General features: G+C 38.3%; 1 protein-coding gene across 9 annotated transcripts in view; it reads left to right on the top strand.

Annotated features, from left to right (window-relative positions):
- dmd (dystrophin) overlaps positions 1-18,160 on the top strand; it is a 1,932,045-nt gene that overhangs the window by 665,190 nt on the left and 1,248,695 nt on the right. For 8 of the 9 annotated variants that reach the window (XM_073045653.1, XM_073045656.1, XM_073045667.1 and 5 more), the window contains exon 9: positions 1,421-1,546. The exons of the other annotated variant lie outside the window; for it this stretch is intronic. In XM_073045653.1, the coding sequence (XP_072901754.1) occupies positions 1,421-1,546 (126 nt within the window). The remainder of the gene's footprint in view (positions 1-1,420; positions 1,547-18,160) is intronic. 9 annotated transcript variants of the gene reach the window in all.

Raw genomic sequence — 18,160 nt, 5'->3', positions numbered from 1 at the left:
TATTGCAGGTAGGGCATGATTATCTTTTATTTTCATCCCATCAATGTGTTCAGGAGGTGCACTCTTGAAAATGACACATTTGCATTTATCATGTCAAAAAATAAACAGAAATGTTTCACTCATAGCAATGTTTCTGACAATAAATTACAGAGACAAAGAAAAAATGTTCAAAATGAAAATGTAAAATGTACATATTATGCAAGGAGCAATGAGACTAACACATATTTGAATATGTACAATTTATGGTACAAAGTCTCATAAAATTGATTTGCCAATTAACTCCCTCAATTATCTCAATGCTAAATTATCCAATTAGTGACCATGAGCAGAGCTATTGCTGGGCTTACAGATGTCTGGTGCCATTGCTTAGAAATAGTTCCTTGGATGGACAGGAATGGTTAGAATCTTAACCAATCTCCTTTGTTTCTGTTTGAATGCACTTCCAGTCTCTTTGACATATTTACTTATATTGTGCAAGATAATGAAAATTTAGTGGAATGAGCTTGCATAACCACTCCATGGTAGAGCACAATTCCATCTATAAAACTCCATCTAAATGAGTTTATTCAATAGATTCATTGCAACTTGTGTGAATATAGTATATGACTGGCTTGGTGCTCTGAAAAATACTTCACCTAAACAATAAAAGGTAAAGTACATAGATTTATATATTGCATTTGACATCCAGTCGATATCTTAAAGCGCATTACTGCCTATGAAATAATTTGGAAGTCTAATGTTTACTGTATCACAGGGAAATGTGGCAGCCAATTTGCACATAATGGAGCCCTTGAAATAAAACAGAGAGTGACCAAATGTTTATTTCATTTGTTCTTCATCATTGTTCACTTCGCTTCTGGAAAACTGTCAAGACTTTGTTATGTATGATATCCACAGTACACTTTCAATATTACATGTTCTATGAGTAGATCACAGATTAATTGTATCCAGTGACTGGTGACTTTTTATAGATTTCAGTTTTCACATATTAAGTTTCTTAATTGGTTAAGGGTTACCTCATAAAATCCAGGCAAAGTTTACAAACTAATGCAAAGCAGGTGATATCCTGGCAGCTGGTTGTCCACTCGTATTTTTAGAAAGTATTTTGTAAGATAATTACTTTGCGTTAGTTGATGAAAGGTGCACATATTCCCCTTGAAGATGTGACCAGTTTGCTCCAGCCGTGTGAATATTTCCTCTGGTTTTGACTGTGATGGAGGAATTGAAATACTGCCTTTTGTTGCTGTTTGTGGAAAATACTACAGAAAGAAATAAATATATGTTGTGAGTATTAGTATTGTACAAACTCCATATAGCATTGTTTGGATTTCTTCAATCAGGTCATTTGTGTTTTTCATCTGTCTACTTGCTGACCCCTTTCCACAATGTTTGTCTGGTTTTCCTAATTTATCTCTTTTAGGTTCCAGTCTCTGTCACACAAGGCCATGTGCGCACTCCTTCACCTTCTAAACGTTACAAAAGCTATGCCTACATGCACACCGCTTACGTTATGTCTCCTGACCAAAAAATGGACCTCCCCAAAAAGGTCTGTTATCACTGCATGGTCTTCTGACATTGTGTGTTCCTTTGTCCTAATTTCACTCTGCCGTTTCTTGTGACTGTGCTCTAAGACTGGACTTGTGCAACATTCTGCATGTGCTAGCTATAGAGGCACTACATAACACTAGAATGAACAATTTAATGGTAATTTTGAGACTATTCTGATCTTTTATTGTGATATGCTGGATTAAAATATCAATTACTATAATTTCATTAGTTTTGTCAAATATTAAGCGGCAGGGGTATATTGCTTCACAGTGTATGCACTGTATATTCGTATATTCTGATTGTGTGCAAGAATGACTAGCAGCATTAATCTGTAGAGTTTAAAATGAATTAACCATAACATTATCAGCACCGACAATCATTTTAGCTACCAGTGTTGCACTTTATGCCAATGTGCCCTTAAAGCTACTTCATTGATCCATATCACATTGCTGTACCATTGAATAGACTGGTGACTGCACATTTTTAGTATCTTTCAAACTCTAAATGCCCTTTGGAAAAATTTTTATTAATTGAACTTGTTTCCAGTCAAATTATGAATTTCAATTTTATTGCACAAAATATGAGACACTGAAATATATTACTCAATGATAATAAAAGGGATCTTGTTGTACATAGGGGCTACTTTCACTTCTCAGACTTGGTTTGAGTTCTGCCTTGAGTCACCAGATAAAACTTTTCAATTAGCAACTGAAAAGACACAAGTCCAGAAATAACTTTTTACTAGTGTTAACATGGTGTTCTGAGTCATTTGAACACTGTGAAAGACCCAGAAAGATTGAGGTCTCTAGTTAAGAGGTTCTTGCCATCAATTTTCCTGTGTCACACCAGATTGTGTAATTTTCAATGGTGTTGACCTATTCTGAATCACAGATGCTGGGGTCCATCCTGGAAGCTGCATTTTTGGTTTGAGCATTGTAAAAAGATATACCACATTATCAGCAGCACTCTTTTGGCTGCAAGAAACTTGGCTGTTTAATAAATCGATCGGACCCTTATAGTAGATGCTGCAATGACAGAATATCAGGAGGCCAGATGTATCTGGATGGACTGGTGTGGAAAAATGCTCTTAGTGGTATAGTTTTTGGTGCCAGTGAGGGCTACAGACTGATGGGCAAGTCTCCATAAGGCGAAAAGGGACTAGTAAAGCCTCTGAAGGTTGGAAAAGCCTGCAACACAGATAAATCCCTGTACCTGCTTTACTTCCAAACATGCTTGAAAGGAAAAGTAGATGAAGTCTTTTCACCTTGAGTATGGAGTTTGGTTGACATCCTCAGTGCAGCAATAAACAGAGGAGCAAAAGATGTGGTAGAGTACAGCAGCACTGATCATCTGGGATGGCCCTGATGCTCCAAAGTTTCAAGTGACTTTGACCTTGATTTACAAGGCAGAGCATTTTGAGCACTAACGAGGCTGTGTTTGAACTTACAGATCTCAACGGACAAAAATTGTAGAGTTGTGTTGGTTCAGTGGAAGAGGGATTTGTTTTTATAACAAAAAACTGATAAATGAGGCTGAAAATCATTTGTAGATAAATTTTGGATTTTGTACTCCTGTTTATGTCATTTAAAGGAATCTTATGCTGGATAAAAGTGCAAGAGTGAAAGAAAATCCAAAGCTAAAATCCCAAAGAGTGGTAAGACTCATGGCAAGAAAGGTTATTGATTTGAAATGTTAACTCAGTTTCTCATTCCATGAAGAGTGTTTGATTTGCTGAGAATATCCAGGATTTTCTACTTTTATCTCACTGTGTATGCCTGTTATTAAAACTTGTGTCCCTATTTTGCATTGAACTTTTGTTTTAAACATTAAGATTACAACAAGTAAGACATAGTTTTCTGTGCTTTGTCCTAAAATATCCCTGATCCAGTTTTCAGAATTTAATTTTTTTGCAAAATGGTGTTCAATTTGTGAGTGGCATTTTGAAGGGTTCTATCAGTAACAAGTAAAGAAAGACTTTTATGTTTGAAGTTCTTGGTCTATGTTTAGTACCATGTGGTGTCTTCTCTCTTAAACTGGTGAAACTGTTAGAATATTAACCAGATATGAGAGATGTGGGGGAAAGAAGTGCCTGTTTTGAATATTTTTGTGTCAATATTGTATGTTCATGGTGAAAATTTAAATAAGTAAGATCAAATATTAATTTTATTTTGAGGCTCCTGGAAATTCTTCATGTTGTTGGATCTTGTTTTGAAGTTTTGATAACAAGCTTTGACAATAAATTAAAATTAGTTTTTACCAGATTTCATTGGTAGTTGTGGAGGCACATTCCACATTCACATTTATTGATAGATTGCCTTTGTTTTTAAGTTTTAAAATCTGACTTTTTATGGCAAAGATGCCTATTTTTGTTTCCTCATACTTCAGAATTGCTGTTAGTTTCAAGAGCATGTTAATCCTTTTTTTTTCATTGTTACTTTAGACCTTATGTGTGAAGATAGTCCCTCAAAGCTGATGAGGATCTGATGCTTGGGTTTTACATCATTTTGTTGTCTAGCAGAGGAGAAGATTTTAACTATCCAATGGTGGTGGTTTTAATTAACACAGTGTTTCCTCCCTTGAATTTCATTGAGTTATCTTATGGTGGCATCTAAAAAGGCACAGTTGCTTGTGTGTTAATGTTTGACTTGGAGTGATCTTAGTAAACTGTGTAGAATGAATGAGTGATGTTCTTGAATCAAGTTATCTTTGCAAGCCAGTTGTTAGGTTTAAAGAAGAGATGGGGAGTTTAAGTGTATAGAAAACACCTCAAAAAATAATCTTCCTGTAATTTACTTGAAAGACCAGTGGACCAAAATATTCTACTTAAATAAGTTTGTTTTAAGTCCTTTCTACCTGCATAGCTCATGGTAATTTTGATGACATGGTGGAAAGATAAATTTAGAAATAACAAGAAATTATTTTTTTAATTGAATACTTCTGAAAATTGGAGAGTAGTCAAAGGAATTATCTTACAAAAGCCCTTCATTAAATATGAGTATCCACTTTATAATGACAGGATTGTTACCAGACACGATTTGAGTATATGAGTCACCAATAAGTGGGGACATGTTGAAGGCTTGGAATGCCAAATTATGAAGAATATCATTCCAATGCAAAACACTATGCTATTTTTAACATGATATAATTAAAGGTGCTGGACTGATAGACATTGCAAAGCATGCTGTGAATTGGGTTTTTCAAGTCGCCCATCAGATCACATTGCCCCAGTTTTTACAAATAAATCACAACAGTTCTACATGGATTTGCTCTTGTATGCACAAACTGCAGTGCAATTAGTACCAGTGCCTCTAAAGTATAGTTATATAAAAGAGAAATAGACTGTTCAGCCCAATGGGCCTGCACCATCCCGCGTTATCCTTCCTATCTTTTGATTAACACCCCAGGTTCCACCACTCACCTGCACATGAGGGGCAACTTACAGTGTCCAATAAACCTACTGAAGTGTTTGCTTTTGGATTGTGGGAGGAAACCCATGCAATGACTGTGAGAACATTCAGCCTTTGCTCAGACAGCGGCAGAGATGAGTTTTGAAACTGGGTGTCTGCAGCTGAGAGGTAGTGGCTTTGGTGGCTGGAAATAAAGGTAAAATCAAGTCAAGACAGGTAAAGAAAGACGAATCAAGAGATGGAAACAAAAAAGGAAAGAGTTTATTGAAGAACTGCCTGAAAGACATCATTTTCAACCTGTGGAACTCAGCAAGTTAACGAGCCTCACACCTACAGGCAGTGGATTGTTCATGCATTGGTTCTAAACTTAAGAAGTTTTCTGTGCTTCCAAGGATGAAAATGATAACATTTATGCAGTCCTTACATGAACCTGGAATATCTAAGGCAAGATTCATTTTCAAGTGGTAATTTGAACTAATTTCCAGCTCATGGTGTTGTTCTTTTGGTGGAACTGGGAAGGTTCAGCAGTCTGTCTATTCATAAAGGCAATTGTGATGTACTCAGATTACTCTTCGGTAATATCCAAGTATACTGGATGGCCTCAGTGGTCAATCTGGTTGAATTCTGTTAAGATTTCAGTAACTAAAAGTGAGACTAAATGGCATATTAAAAAGAGGATCTAAAATTATTAAGGGTTAAAGATTCTCTGCAAAGCTACAATTTGCTGAATGCACCTCTTTTTTAAAACTTATAATCAGATGAAATGTGGTAAGAAGCATTTCATGTAGCTGCAAATGTTTGTAACTAGAACATCGAACTCTACCACACAAGAACACAAGAACAGGCCCTTCTGTTAACAATGTTGTGCTGAACTAATTAAATTAGTCATCGAATGGCCAACTAAACTAATCCCCGCTCCCTAGACAATGTCCATATCCTTCCATTTTCCACACATTCACGTGCATATCTAAAAGTAGTTAATGTATCTGCTTCTGCCATCACCCCAAGGAGCACAAACTAGACACTCACCACTTGGAGTAAAAACACATGCCCTCGCATCTCCTTTGAACTTGCTCCCTTTTGTCTTAAGTGTATGCCCCCTGGTATTAGACATTTTAACACTGAGGAAAAGGTACTGTGCATCCACTCTGTCTATGCTTCTCATAACCTTAAAAGCCTCCATCAGATTTCCCTCAGCCTCTGCCACTCCAGAGAAAACAACCTGAGTGTGTCCAACGTCTTATGCTCTCTAATCCAGACAGCAGCCTGGTAAACCTCTTCTGCACCCTCTCTGAAGTTTCAGCATCCTTCTTATAATGGGGTGACCAGAATTGTATGCAGTACTCCAGTAGTGACCTAACTAGAGTTTTATAAAGTTTTTAATGAAGCATGGAATTTGGGAGATTGGTAGATTGGGAGAGTGGGCAATGAAGTGGCAGATGGAGTATAGTGTAGGAAAGTGTATGGTCATGCGCTTTGGTAGAAGGAATAAAGGTGTACACTATTTTCTAAACAGAAAATTCAAATATCAGAGGTGCAAAGGGACTTGGGAGTCCTCCTGCAGAATTCCCTCAAGGTTAATTTGCAGATTGAGTCAGTGGTAAGGAAGGCAAATGCAATGTTAGCATTCATTTCAAGAGGACTAGACTATAAGAGCAAGGAGGTAATGCTGAGGCTTTATAAGGCATTGGTCAAACCTCATCTGGCATATTGTGAGAAGTTGTGGGCCTCTTGTTTACGAAGGAATGTGCTAACATCAGAGAGGGTCCAGAGGAAGTTTCTGAGAAAGATCCAAGGAATGACAGGGTTAACATATGAGGAACATTTGATTGATCTTGGGCTGTACTCGCTGGAGTCTATAAGAGTGATGGGGAATCTTATTGAAACCTATCGAATATTGAAAGGCCTGGATAAAGTAGATAATGGAGGATGTTTCCAAAAGCTGGTGAGTTTAAGACCAGAAGGCACAGCTTCAGAATGGAGAGACGTTAATTTAGAACAGAACTGAAGTGGAATTTCTTGAGCTAATGGGTATTAAATTTGTGGAATTCATTGCCACAGACGACTGTGGAGGCCAATTCATTGAGTATATCTGAAGTGGAGGTTGATTGGTTCTTGATTAGCCAGAGTGTCAAAGGTTTGTGGAGAAGGCAGGAGAATGAGATTGAGAGGGATAATAAATCATTCATGATTTAATAGCAGAGCAGACTCGATGTGCTGAAGGGATTCATTCTGCTCATATCCCTTAAGTTCTGATATCTGAGGTAAATTTACCCAGGAATAAGAACAGCATATAATTCATTATATTGTTTATACTTTTATGATAAATCTGATGCAGATCAAACAATGAAGTTAGACTTGAAAAGCTACTCTCAGGACTAGGGGCAGTGTTTATATAGAGTTAATTTAGATTTTAGTTTCAAAAAAGCCTTTTAGTTAGGTTTTAGCCTATTTGGTTGGCTGGTCAGCAATATTAGATATAAAATAATGCTTAACGAGGGGAATCCTGCTGTACCGCTAAATAAATAAATAAATAAAGTGGTGCTGAATATGGGCGGAATGTAGCACCGCAGTTACTGCAGCCAAATGAATAACAATTAATCAACTAGTTAACCCAATGGGTCACTATTGAGATGGTGGTGGTATCCATTGGTCTCGAGAGACCATGGATCTGCGCCTGGAGTTTCCAGGGTGCAGGCAGTTGCCCAAGCTGCAGGCCTTCCCCTCTCCACGCCACTGATGTTGTCCAAGGGAAGGGCACTAGGACCCAAGCAGCTTGGCACCGGTGACGGGTCCTTGCTCAAGGACACAAACACGCTGCCTCAGCTGAGGCTCGAACCAGTGACCTTCAGGTTACTAGTCTGATGCCTTGCCCACTAGGCCACGCGCCAACACATTGAAATAACAAATCTATTATTTAGTTGTGTAAACCATGCTGAAATGGAGGCTCTTCTTACTAAATGTGCATTCAGCTTCTTGAAAAATAGTTTATTGGTTTGCTGAAGATGTTCCCCATTCAGAGTTACAATAGATAAGCATATGACTGTAGGAACAAGGTAAATAGCTGTAGTTGAGGCAATTCTATTTCATATGACTATCATGCTGTCTGTTTATTCTTATGCTTTAAATAAAGGAGAGTTCACTTCACTAATGTGAAGAGAGGATTTAAATTGCTGTACCACTTGGACCTCCGCCTTCTACCTGTGGGTTACAGTGAGTCAGGAAAACATTATTTACTTCTTTAGTGATACACCATGGACTAGGCTCTTTCAGCCCTTCGAGCCAAGCTAGTGGTGAGAGATGTACTGCCTGAGTGGATGGTGGAGCCATCAACATGTGAAAAAGTGTTCAAGGTGAACACAAAAATCACCAAGGCGTAGCTAAGTATGTTGGTAATTGGGACAAGTGTAGATGACTACTTGACAGTTAACATTGATGTGGTGGCCCGTTGTTATCCTGTATGATTCCCCACTTCACTGGTACTGAATGGCTATTTGCAGTGGACAGGAGGGCTATGCACGAGTAGTTAGAACTTCCCAAAGCATCATTGGTACCACTCTACCCACCATCAAGTTCGTATACACAGTAAGATGTTGGGAAAAGGCCAGTAATGTCCTGGAAAAGGTCAGCAATGTCTTCAATGTTTACAACTCTTCCCTAGTAGGTGATTATTAACATTAACATAATGAACCTTCTTGACAACAAAGTGTATAAATTTCCATTCAATTTGTTACTTTATAATGGCTTTATTTGTTTAAAAGCAGTGCAAGGACACATGGATACTGTCATACAAAGACCAGATCTATAATAAATTAGTAACAGTTAAATTTTTTAGTCAATGCAAAGGAGTTTATTAAATAATTAAAGTTGAAAACAAAGCTCTTCTACAACTACTCTCTTCCATTTGGTGAAAACGGCAGTTAACAAAATTACTTGCGTGTCTCAGCTAGTTCAAATGATTATGGAATGTTTAAAATTTTCTGCATACTTAGAGATAACTTAAGAGTTCTTTTCGCACCATTCACAGCAGCTGACATTCTCTCCAAAGTTTAAGGTTTTACTGTATCTTCTGTTATATGAATTTCTGCATTTTGAAGAGTTTCTTTGGAACGTGACCTGTTTGACAACTGGGTGTGAACTGTACAGTGTAGATGTCTTCAAACTATAACATCTGTGTGCATGGAAGCAAGAAGGGGAATGGCTTGATTGTGTCATTGGGGTTTAAAGATTCATATGATTTATTTGAATTTCAAGTCTTTATCATCATACTTCCAATGCGGTATGTCGCTCTGTAATCAAGAGTAAGCAGCTGGCTAACAGTGAAGTCCTGAAGTCCGAAGAGCAGCACCAGCAGACTGATAGTGCCTTTCCTTTCTCTACAGCAGATTTTTTGACCTCAGATCCCTTTTATTTTGTACAGCATTTACTTATGCAGGAACACACGGGGCTGGAAATTCTACCCAAGTTTTGTAATGCTCTTGTCTGCAATACAATACAAATTTTTACTGACCACTGACCTCAGTTACTGCTGCATGTTCTCTGGGAAAATGCAGGCTTGTTCTCCTTGTGTCGGTGATGGTGTGAGTGAGGAGGCTGTGGGACGTTCAATGGGCAACATGATTGACACACATGCTTTGCAGCTTCAATGACATCAGTAATGAGGACAATTAAATAGCACATCCTTAAAATTCAGGATGTCTGGCAGTTAAATATCTGCACCTCATGGATGAGTCATTACTGCTCTTCTCCCCAGATAGTGGACCTGAATCATGATGCTTCCTTCTGCAGATGCCCAACGTTGCATCAACTATTGAAAAAAGGTGATGCCATCACATCTGCTGTCCCATGCCAACCCCATTGTGATTTATAGTTTGAGCTAAATTCAATACACATGATGCATTGCACCCTGTGCATATTAGAATATTCTTGCTATCTTACAGCTAGCTATAATTCACATTTTTAGGCTCTAACACATTTGAAGTTTAATAATTCAGGATAGAATGTTCAGTCATAGAAGCATGAAGAAAAATTACATGGTTCAGCTGGCCGATTGAACTTCAAGTAAGGTTTTTTAGTACTTATATTCTAAAAGCAAGGCTGGAAGTGGACAGAACTTAGATTGAACTAAGCCTAACACTTAAAGGAACTCAATAAGTAGTGGATGATGGGGTCAAAGATGTTTGTCATATTTCAGGAAGTTGACCACGTCTCAGTGAAGATAGTAGAGTTTCATTTACTGAATTTAGGAATGACTAGAAAATCTTGTGCTTCGATTTTTTTTTCAAAAAGTGTTTCTGAAATGTTTTAGAGAAAAACCCAAACACTGGGTCTTGGATCTTGTTATTTTTGTTGAGAACCTGAAGGAGCAAACTTTTCATCAAGACATTGCTTCTCTGGGCTGTGTCCGCAACAAGACCATGTTCAGCAACTTAGCCATTAAACTTTCTTCCATCATGAAAACAAAAGATGAAAATGTTTGCTGATGCTAACTGCAGTCACAGCTACTTGTGACATGTAGTAGGCCTTATTTATATGCAGAATGAGCTAAACAACTTCCAGCCTGATCAGTACCTTCATGCCACAAAATTTGCAGGCAATGTCCTTGTTGATTATGCATCACACCACTTAACCCTTGGTAATGAATAGCGTTGTCATCAACAAGTGTCCCACCATCAATATGCTGGAGATGCAGTCACTGACCAGAAACCCAACCCAACTAACTGCATCTGAGCTGAGGATAACTTAGCTCCTGACACCTCAAAGCTTTTCCACCATGTGTGAGGCACATATTTCGTAGTGTGATGGCATACTCTCCATTTTCTTATCAAACATTAACTGTTACAAAATGTAAGAGGTTGGGCATCTTGCAGGGCAAAGCAGCCTGCTTGATTGCAACGTCATCCACCGGCTTAAATATTCTTTGTTTCTCTCACAGTACCTCCCAAATCCCTGTCCTTCCATTATAGGAACACCACCCTGAATGTTGCCATTCTGGTTGCACACAATCTTAACTTGACGTATCGCAACGTATCATTGCCAGGTCCAAATCCTGGAACTTCCTCTCCAACAAAACTGTGAGAGTGATTTTACCAGAATGACCTGAGCAGTTCACCACCACCTTCTCAAGGATTACTCCTGGACTTGCCAGAGATGCCTATTTCCTGAAAAATGTATGGTAAACATTAAGTGCTGTCGAATGCAATGAAAACCTAGGTGCTGTCAATATATATAGAATGAAATTGGTTAATAGGAAGAAGAATCATAGATTACGATAAGCTCCAAACTCCAATGCTAGGTTGACAGGAAAATTTGTGTTAGGAAGCATACAAAATATATATAATATGTGTATTTTCTCTCTATATCTCTATCTCTGTATCTCTCTACATCTCTACCTCATTAGTATTGTTTCCAACTGTTGGAATAAACTTTGATGTTCTATGTAATACCGTTGCTGATTTTCGATTGGCAGAGAGATCGATCTAATTCTAGTGCCAAACTATCAAGTTATATATTGGGAAGTGATGCCAAACTAAGGATGAGGTTCAGAATGAAAAGTTTTGTTTAGGATGTGTTGGGTTCTGGTCATGAGAAGAAAAATCCATAGCCATTGAAAAGTATGTGGTTGCTAAGTGGCTTTTAGAATGTCGTCACCCAAAGTTCAGATGTGGTTCCACTTAATACACTTGTATGTTGGCACTTAGAAGTGAATAAAGGAAAATTTTGTCTTCCTTTGATTGAAGCTTTTGTGTAAAGCAATAAAATGAAGTAATTAATCGGTCCTGGTTAGCAAAGTATACACGTATGTTCCTTTGTTCATGTTGTACCTTGTAGATTGATTTGGGCGATCATGGTCTTTCCAATATCACGATTTTTCTATAGAAGTGGTTTGCCATTGCCTTTATTGGACAGTGTCTATGAGTGACCCCAGCCATTATCAAACTCTTCAGAGATTGTCTACCTGGTGTCAATGGTTACATAACCAAAATTTGTGATATGCACCTGCTGCTCCTATGAACATCCACCACCTGCTCCTATGGCTTCACATGACCCTGATCGGGGGATTAAGCTGATGTTACACCTTGCCCAAGGGTGATCGACAGGCTATCGGAGGGAAGGAACCACCGTACAGCTCCTTTGGTAGAGAAGTATTTCAACCGCGCCATCCCAGAACATATGTATTCTTGTATTTATCAATGGCTTGTTTTCATCTGATGCTCATTGTAACTGGGTTGTTGCATTACTTATTACCATGTGTTCGAGGAGCTGGTATTTTCTTACCCCCCCCCCCCCCCACAAAACTGAGAAGCTCCGAGTCATTGCACTGAAATAAAGATGATATTATTGAGGAGCTAAGAGCTGCAGGGTACGTGACAGCTTGAGGCGGCAGAATGTTACTGACCTGGTTTCATGCTGACTGTCAGCAGATGGGAACAACGCTTTGGAAGCAGATATTGGAAGGCAGTTCAGGATTAGATAAACCTGTGGGAGGAAATGACAGCTCGGGATGTGGGGCTTGTCAGCAAAGACGTGACCAGATCTGGGCCATATTTGTTTTCCTATTTGTGGTTATAAAGTTGGTGGAAGAAAGTGCTTGCATGTCATCAAACTGCTTGCACTTTGGTTCTGCAGAATGAAATATATGTAACCTCAAGGTATTAAAAAAAAATGTAACTGAACTGTTATGATCTGTGTAAGGAAAGAACTTTTTTGCTTCAGAATCAGATTTATTATCACTGGCATTTGATGTGAAATTTGTTTTACAGCAGCAGTACAGTGCAAAGACATGAACATCTGTAAACTATAAAGTTAAATAACAAAAAAAGGAAATACTGGACCATTTAGAACTTTGATGGCAGAGGGGAAGAAGCTGTTACTAAATTGTTGAGTGTGTATCTTTAGGCTTCTGTACCTCCTTGCTTGATGGTAGAAACAAAAAGAGAGCTTGTTCCAGATGGTAAAGGTCCTTAATGATGGATGCTGTTACCTTAAGACACCACCTCTTAATGGTGGGAAGGTTTGTGCCTGTAATGGAGCTGGTTCATTCTGCTACCCTCTGCAGCCTTTTGCATTTCTCTGCATTGGAGCCTCCATTACCAGGCTGTGACTGACAATGCTGCAATTGCAGTTTGCCATCAGAGGGAGTGAACTCAGAATGGCAATATGGAAGGAGATATTTGATCAGTAACCTAAACCTCATAGCATTACTTTTTTCAAAAGCGAAGTTTTTTTTCCCCAAAATTTCTGTCTGCTGGGAGCTTCAAAAAGGCAGTTCTCAAGGGGAACAGCTATTTGAAGTGTTGGAAGTTTGATCAACTCACCCAAATTCAATCTCCTGTAGCCACAAGGCACTTACTCAGAGGTCCAGTAATTTTTTCACGACTTGAATTCTTTCATGAAGTTAGCTGACCCACTGCTCATGGTGGAGTGGTGGAGAAATTGCGTACACCTGCTTATTTAATCTATAATGCACTGCATTCTTTTAACCCTCCAAGCATACCTTTGGTCTGCCAAAGCAGAGCACCAGCAAAACCTCCACTATTAATAAGTACAACTGATGGTGTAACATATAAACAATAATTGATGTATCAAGTGTAGCAAATGTTCTTGTATGGTTAAAGATCGTTTTCCACTTACCTATTAGTGATGCTTTGTTTAAAGAGATTTTCTCACTCTCGTTTTCACTTCAACATTCATTTTTATTGGAGCTTTCATATGAATTTAGTCCTTAAATTGGACTTCTCTTGCTACAAGAAGAATGTGATGTTGACTCAACTTTACTTTTTTTTAATGTGGATTATTTTGTAAAAATGGATTCAAACTATGCAAAAAAATCATCACGCTATGATTAATTTAAAATTAGAGTAGTTAAGTGATAGTAATGTTGAAAGTGAGGTCAGAAATCCTTCCATTACTAGGCAAAAGATAACTTTTTAATTGATTAATTCAACCAAGTTAAATTCTTTAACATGATCTGAGCTTGGGAGTAAAAAAGATATGCTTATACTTTATGAGAAGTGCTTTAAATAATATTAAACATCTGTTAACCTCCAAATTCTGTTGGGAAATTGTGTGCTATTTATTGTTTTCAAAATTGCTTAATAGCCAGGATGAACATAATTAATGTTTCATTCTTTTGCAAACAGATGCTGGCTTATCTTCAAATAGACTTTGTATTGAATGTAATACATTCCAGCCTGTGGGCTTTTGTTTATTTACTTCAACTCTCAGGTTTTCACATTCTTCACGCGTCAAATTTGCCTGAGCAGCTTAATTTGCTGAAAGAAAATTATCATTGAGTTGTGCAGAAAAATATTGCCACTGATATGTTAGAACTCGTTACATAAAATGGCCCTTATAAGATGGCAGCATTTAACAAGAGAAAAGAAGATAGATAGATAGATAGATAGATACTTTATTCATCCCCATGGGGAAATTCAACATTTTTTCCAATGTCCCATACACTTGTTGTAGCAAAAACTCATTACATACAATACTTAACTCAGTAATAATATGATATGCATCTAAATCACTAACTCAAAAAAGCATTAATAATAGCTTTAAAAAAAGTTCTTAAGTCCTGGCAGTTGAATTGTAAAGCCTAATGGCATTGGGGAGTATTGACCTCTTCATCCTGTCTGAGGAGCATTGCATCGACAGTAACCTGTCACTGAAACTGCTTCTCTGTCTCTGGATGGTGCTATGTAGAGGATGTTCAGGGTTTTCCATAATTGACCGTAGCCTACTCAGCGCCCTTCGCTCAGCTACCGATGTTAAACTCTCCAGTACTTTGCCCACGACAGAGCCCGCCCTCCTTACCAGCTTATTAAGACGTGAGGCGTCCTTCTTCTTAATGCTTCCTCCCCAACACGCCACCACAAAGAAGAGTTTCTTTGCACAATTTATTTCAGAACCCAGTTGTATGTATGATGGGTGATTCATATGTTTAAGTCTCTAATTTTGGCATTCAATGTGTAGTAATTGAAAAGTCTGAATACAATTGCTTCTTATGTGGAAGAATACAATGTATTTTTATATTTGTGATCACTTTTATATTACACTTCATATTACAATTTTAAATTACATTTGTGATGATAGATGAACACTATCTTATTTCTTTGCAGTGTTTATTTTGTAATTTGTAGTAAGTTTCTTGTTCTTGCATTTTACTGCTGCAGCAAAACAGCAAATTTCACAATATTTTGGACAGTGGTAATGCACCTGAATCTGTTTCTTTTGTGTGGTGCTTAAGTATGAAATATGATTTTAAATACAATTGACATAGGAAATTGCAGCTTGTTTAAGGCATACATTCCATGGTCAACAAAACCTCTGGGCTTAAACTTTCAGAGTGGCACTTATCTCTGAACATTACCAGTCAAGTCAAAACAAGGTGTACATGGTGCTGTTCAGATGTGAACTGAGGGCTTGATATCTGATGATGCTTTTACACCAAATGAAAATTAAATGAATTTTTAATTTTTTTTTGATAATGTATAATATAAATTTACCCCCCTGTGGAAAACATGGATGTGATGAAATACAAAGGATGAGAGGTGGCTGATAGCCTTAATTCTCAGCTCTCTATTACTTTCACCCACACATCTGGGTTTCCATTCAATTCTGAATGGTACATAACACTTTTGATATTGCTATGATATTCAATGTGAGCACATCCATTTGCTCAAATGAATAGAAAAGTAGCATATGTTCTAAATAGTGTGAGACTATTCAGAGTTGGTTTCCAGCAGGACTGATTTGAGCTGCAAAAAAATCCAGTGTTTTAGTACAAGTTTCTATGAGCAAATGGACCATTGTCCTTGACTGTAGGAAGATTGAATATAAGAGTATAGAAGTCTTGCTGTGAAAGCATGTGCAAGATAAATCCTGCAGCATTGCAAAGGATTTAGTCTTATTTTTGCAAGGATATAATTGTTTTGGTGGAGAAAATGAAAGTTCATAATTTTAATTCCTGCAAAGAGAGTTTTGTTTTTAGAAAGAATTGAGCAAAATAAGCCTGTGTTGCCCACAGCTCAGGAAAATAATGTGTAATCTCAATGAAACCTGATTCTAATCCGTCTTGATGGGGTAAACACTGTGGCAATGTTTCTACTGCAGTACAAGTGCAGGACCATTGTCTTAGGATAAGGAAACGGTCACTCTAGACTGAGATGAGATGAACATTTTGAACTTTGGGAATTCTGTGGATGCTGAGTCACAGTTTAATTATGGCTTCACATTGGTGGATTTCTGAATGTGAGGGAAATAGTTTTGTGGAGAAAAGACAGCAAAATGGAACTGAGGCCAAACAAAAAGATCAGCAGCTCAAGGGGTCACATACCTTGTTGCTAAATTGTTGTGTCAATGTATTGTATTTTGCCTCAAAAATTCATTCCATTTCTTTGAGTTTGAGCATAATGTACTGACAAGAGCCTTTTAATTAATTTGTGTGAATTTGAGTGAATTTCTCGACAATAATTTAAAACAGTATTTCAATATCATGCCAGAATTATTTTTCTCATGCTAACCTTACATGAAGTTAGGACTCAGTTTTGAATTCCTGATGGCAAAACCCATGGTCTGATTTTAATATTCAAATAATTGATCTGCCTCTGGAGATATGGACAGGATGTTGCATTCAGATCACCAAAAAGTAGGCCAAAATTGTGCCTTGTCCAGGCCTACCAGTTTGAGAAAGTGTTATTGCCTTTGAGACTGCAACTTGATATTAGCTAAATTTTTACATAACACATTTAAAAATCAATATTTTTATTTCATATTGTGCATGATTGACTGCAAGCATGTCCAAAGTAATGATACAAAATAATAGGTAACATTTGCAATTTTCTGGACAGTTTTAGTTTAGTTTGCTTACTCTGGGAAGGATTGTCATCCTGGAGAGAAAGCAACAGAATTCATTTTCTGTCATCTTTATCTTTGTGCACAATAAAAAAAATCAGCTTTAAATGATTTGCAAATATTCATGTCGTTTTGGACAAGAGACTGAATGACCGAACTGATCGAACAGTTTTAACTGTCCCAAACCTATTACACTTTGAATGGATTGATCAGCGAGGCCTGACTGTGCTCCAGAGATTGTAGTAGAGATCTTGGAGGAAATGTTGAAGTCTTGTAAGCTAATCTGTGGCAGAGAAGATTGAACATCTGTTTGTTGCTGACATCTTATTTATTTTATAGTTGATCTCTTTATGAAACTTCGTTCTTTCTAGTACAATTCGGGGAAGGGGAGAGGATGCTGCTCTATCACTATGCTTAGAATTTTCTGGAACAATCATCAATCATGATCGAAGTGCTTTCCTGGTTGTTTTTGGCAATTTTGGGCTGGACAATTAAATGTACTCTTCCCTGCCCACAGCTTTGCTTAGCTGCAAGCTTGGAACAATCGAATGTTGGATGTCTCATGCATTGGTTACACAAAGTACACTGCAGATGCTGTGGTCAAAGCAACACGTACAAACAGCTGGAGGAACTCAGCAGGTTGGGCAGCATCCCTGGAAACGAGCAGTCAACGTTTTGGGCTGAAACCCTTTGTCAGGACTGAAGAAGGAGGGGGCAGGGGCCCTATAAAGAAGGTGGGGGGAGGGTGGGAAGAAGAAGGTTGGTAGGTGCCAGGTGAAAAACCAATCAGAGGGAAGATCAAGGGGTGTGGGAGGGGAAGCAGGGAGGGGATAGGCAGGAAAGGTGAAGAAGGAATGTAAGGGGAAAGCACTATGTGTAGTAGAAGAAGACGGAATCATGAGAGAGGTGATAGGCAGCTGGAAGAGGAGGCAGAGTGAAAGTGGGATGGGGGAAGGGAGAGGGAGCAACACCTCATATACCATCTGGGTAGTCTCCAGCCCCTTGGTACAAACATCGAATTTTCCAACTTCTGGTAATTCCCTCCCTCTCCCTTCCCCCATCCCATTTTCACTCTGCCTCCTCTTCCAGCTGCCTATCACCTCTCTCATGATTGTGCCTTCTACTACCCATACTGCTTTCTCCTTACATTCCTTCTTCACCTCTTCTGCCTATCCCCTCCCTGCTTCCCCTCCCCCACCCCTTGATCTTTCCTCTGATTGGTTTTTCACCTGTACCTTCCCCCTCCCCCCCACCTTTATAGGGCCCCTGCCCCCTCCTTCTTCAGTCCTGACGAAGGGTCTCAGCCTGAAACGTTGACTGCTCATTTCCATGGATGCTGCCCGACCTGC

The sequence above is a fragment of the Hemitrygon akajei genome, chromosome 5 (genome assembly GCF_048418815.1).
Source record: "Hemitrygon akajei chromosome 5, sHemAka1.3, whole genome shotgun sequence".
NCBI classification, from domain to species: domain Eukaryota; kingdom Metazoa; phylum Chordata; class Chondrichthyes; order Myliobatiformes; family Dasyatidae; genus Hemitrygon; species Hemitrygon akajei.
Note: the sequence above shows the minus strand (reverse complement) of the source record. Positions and strands in the feature narration are given on the sequence as shown.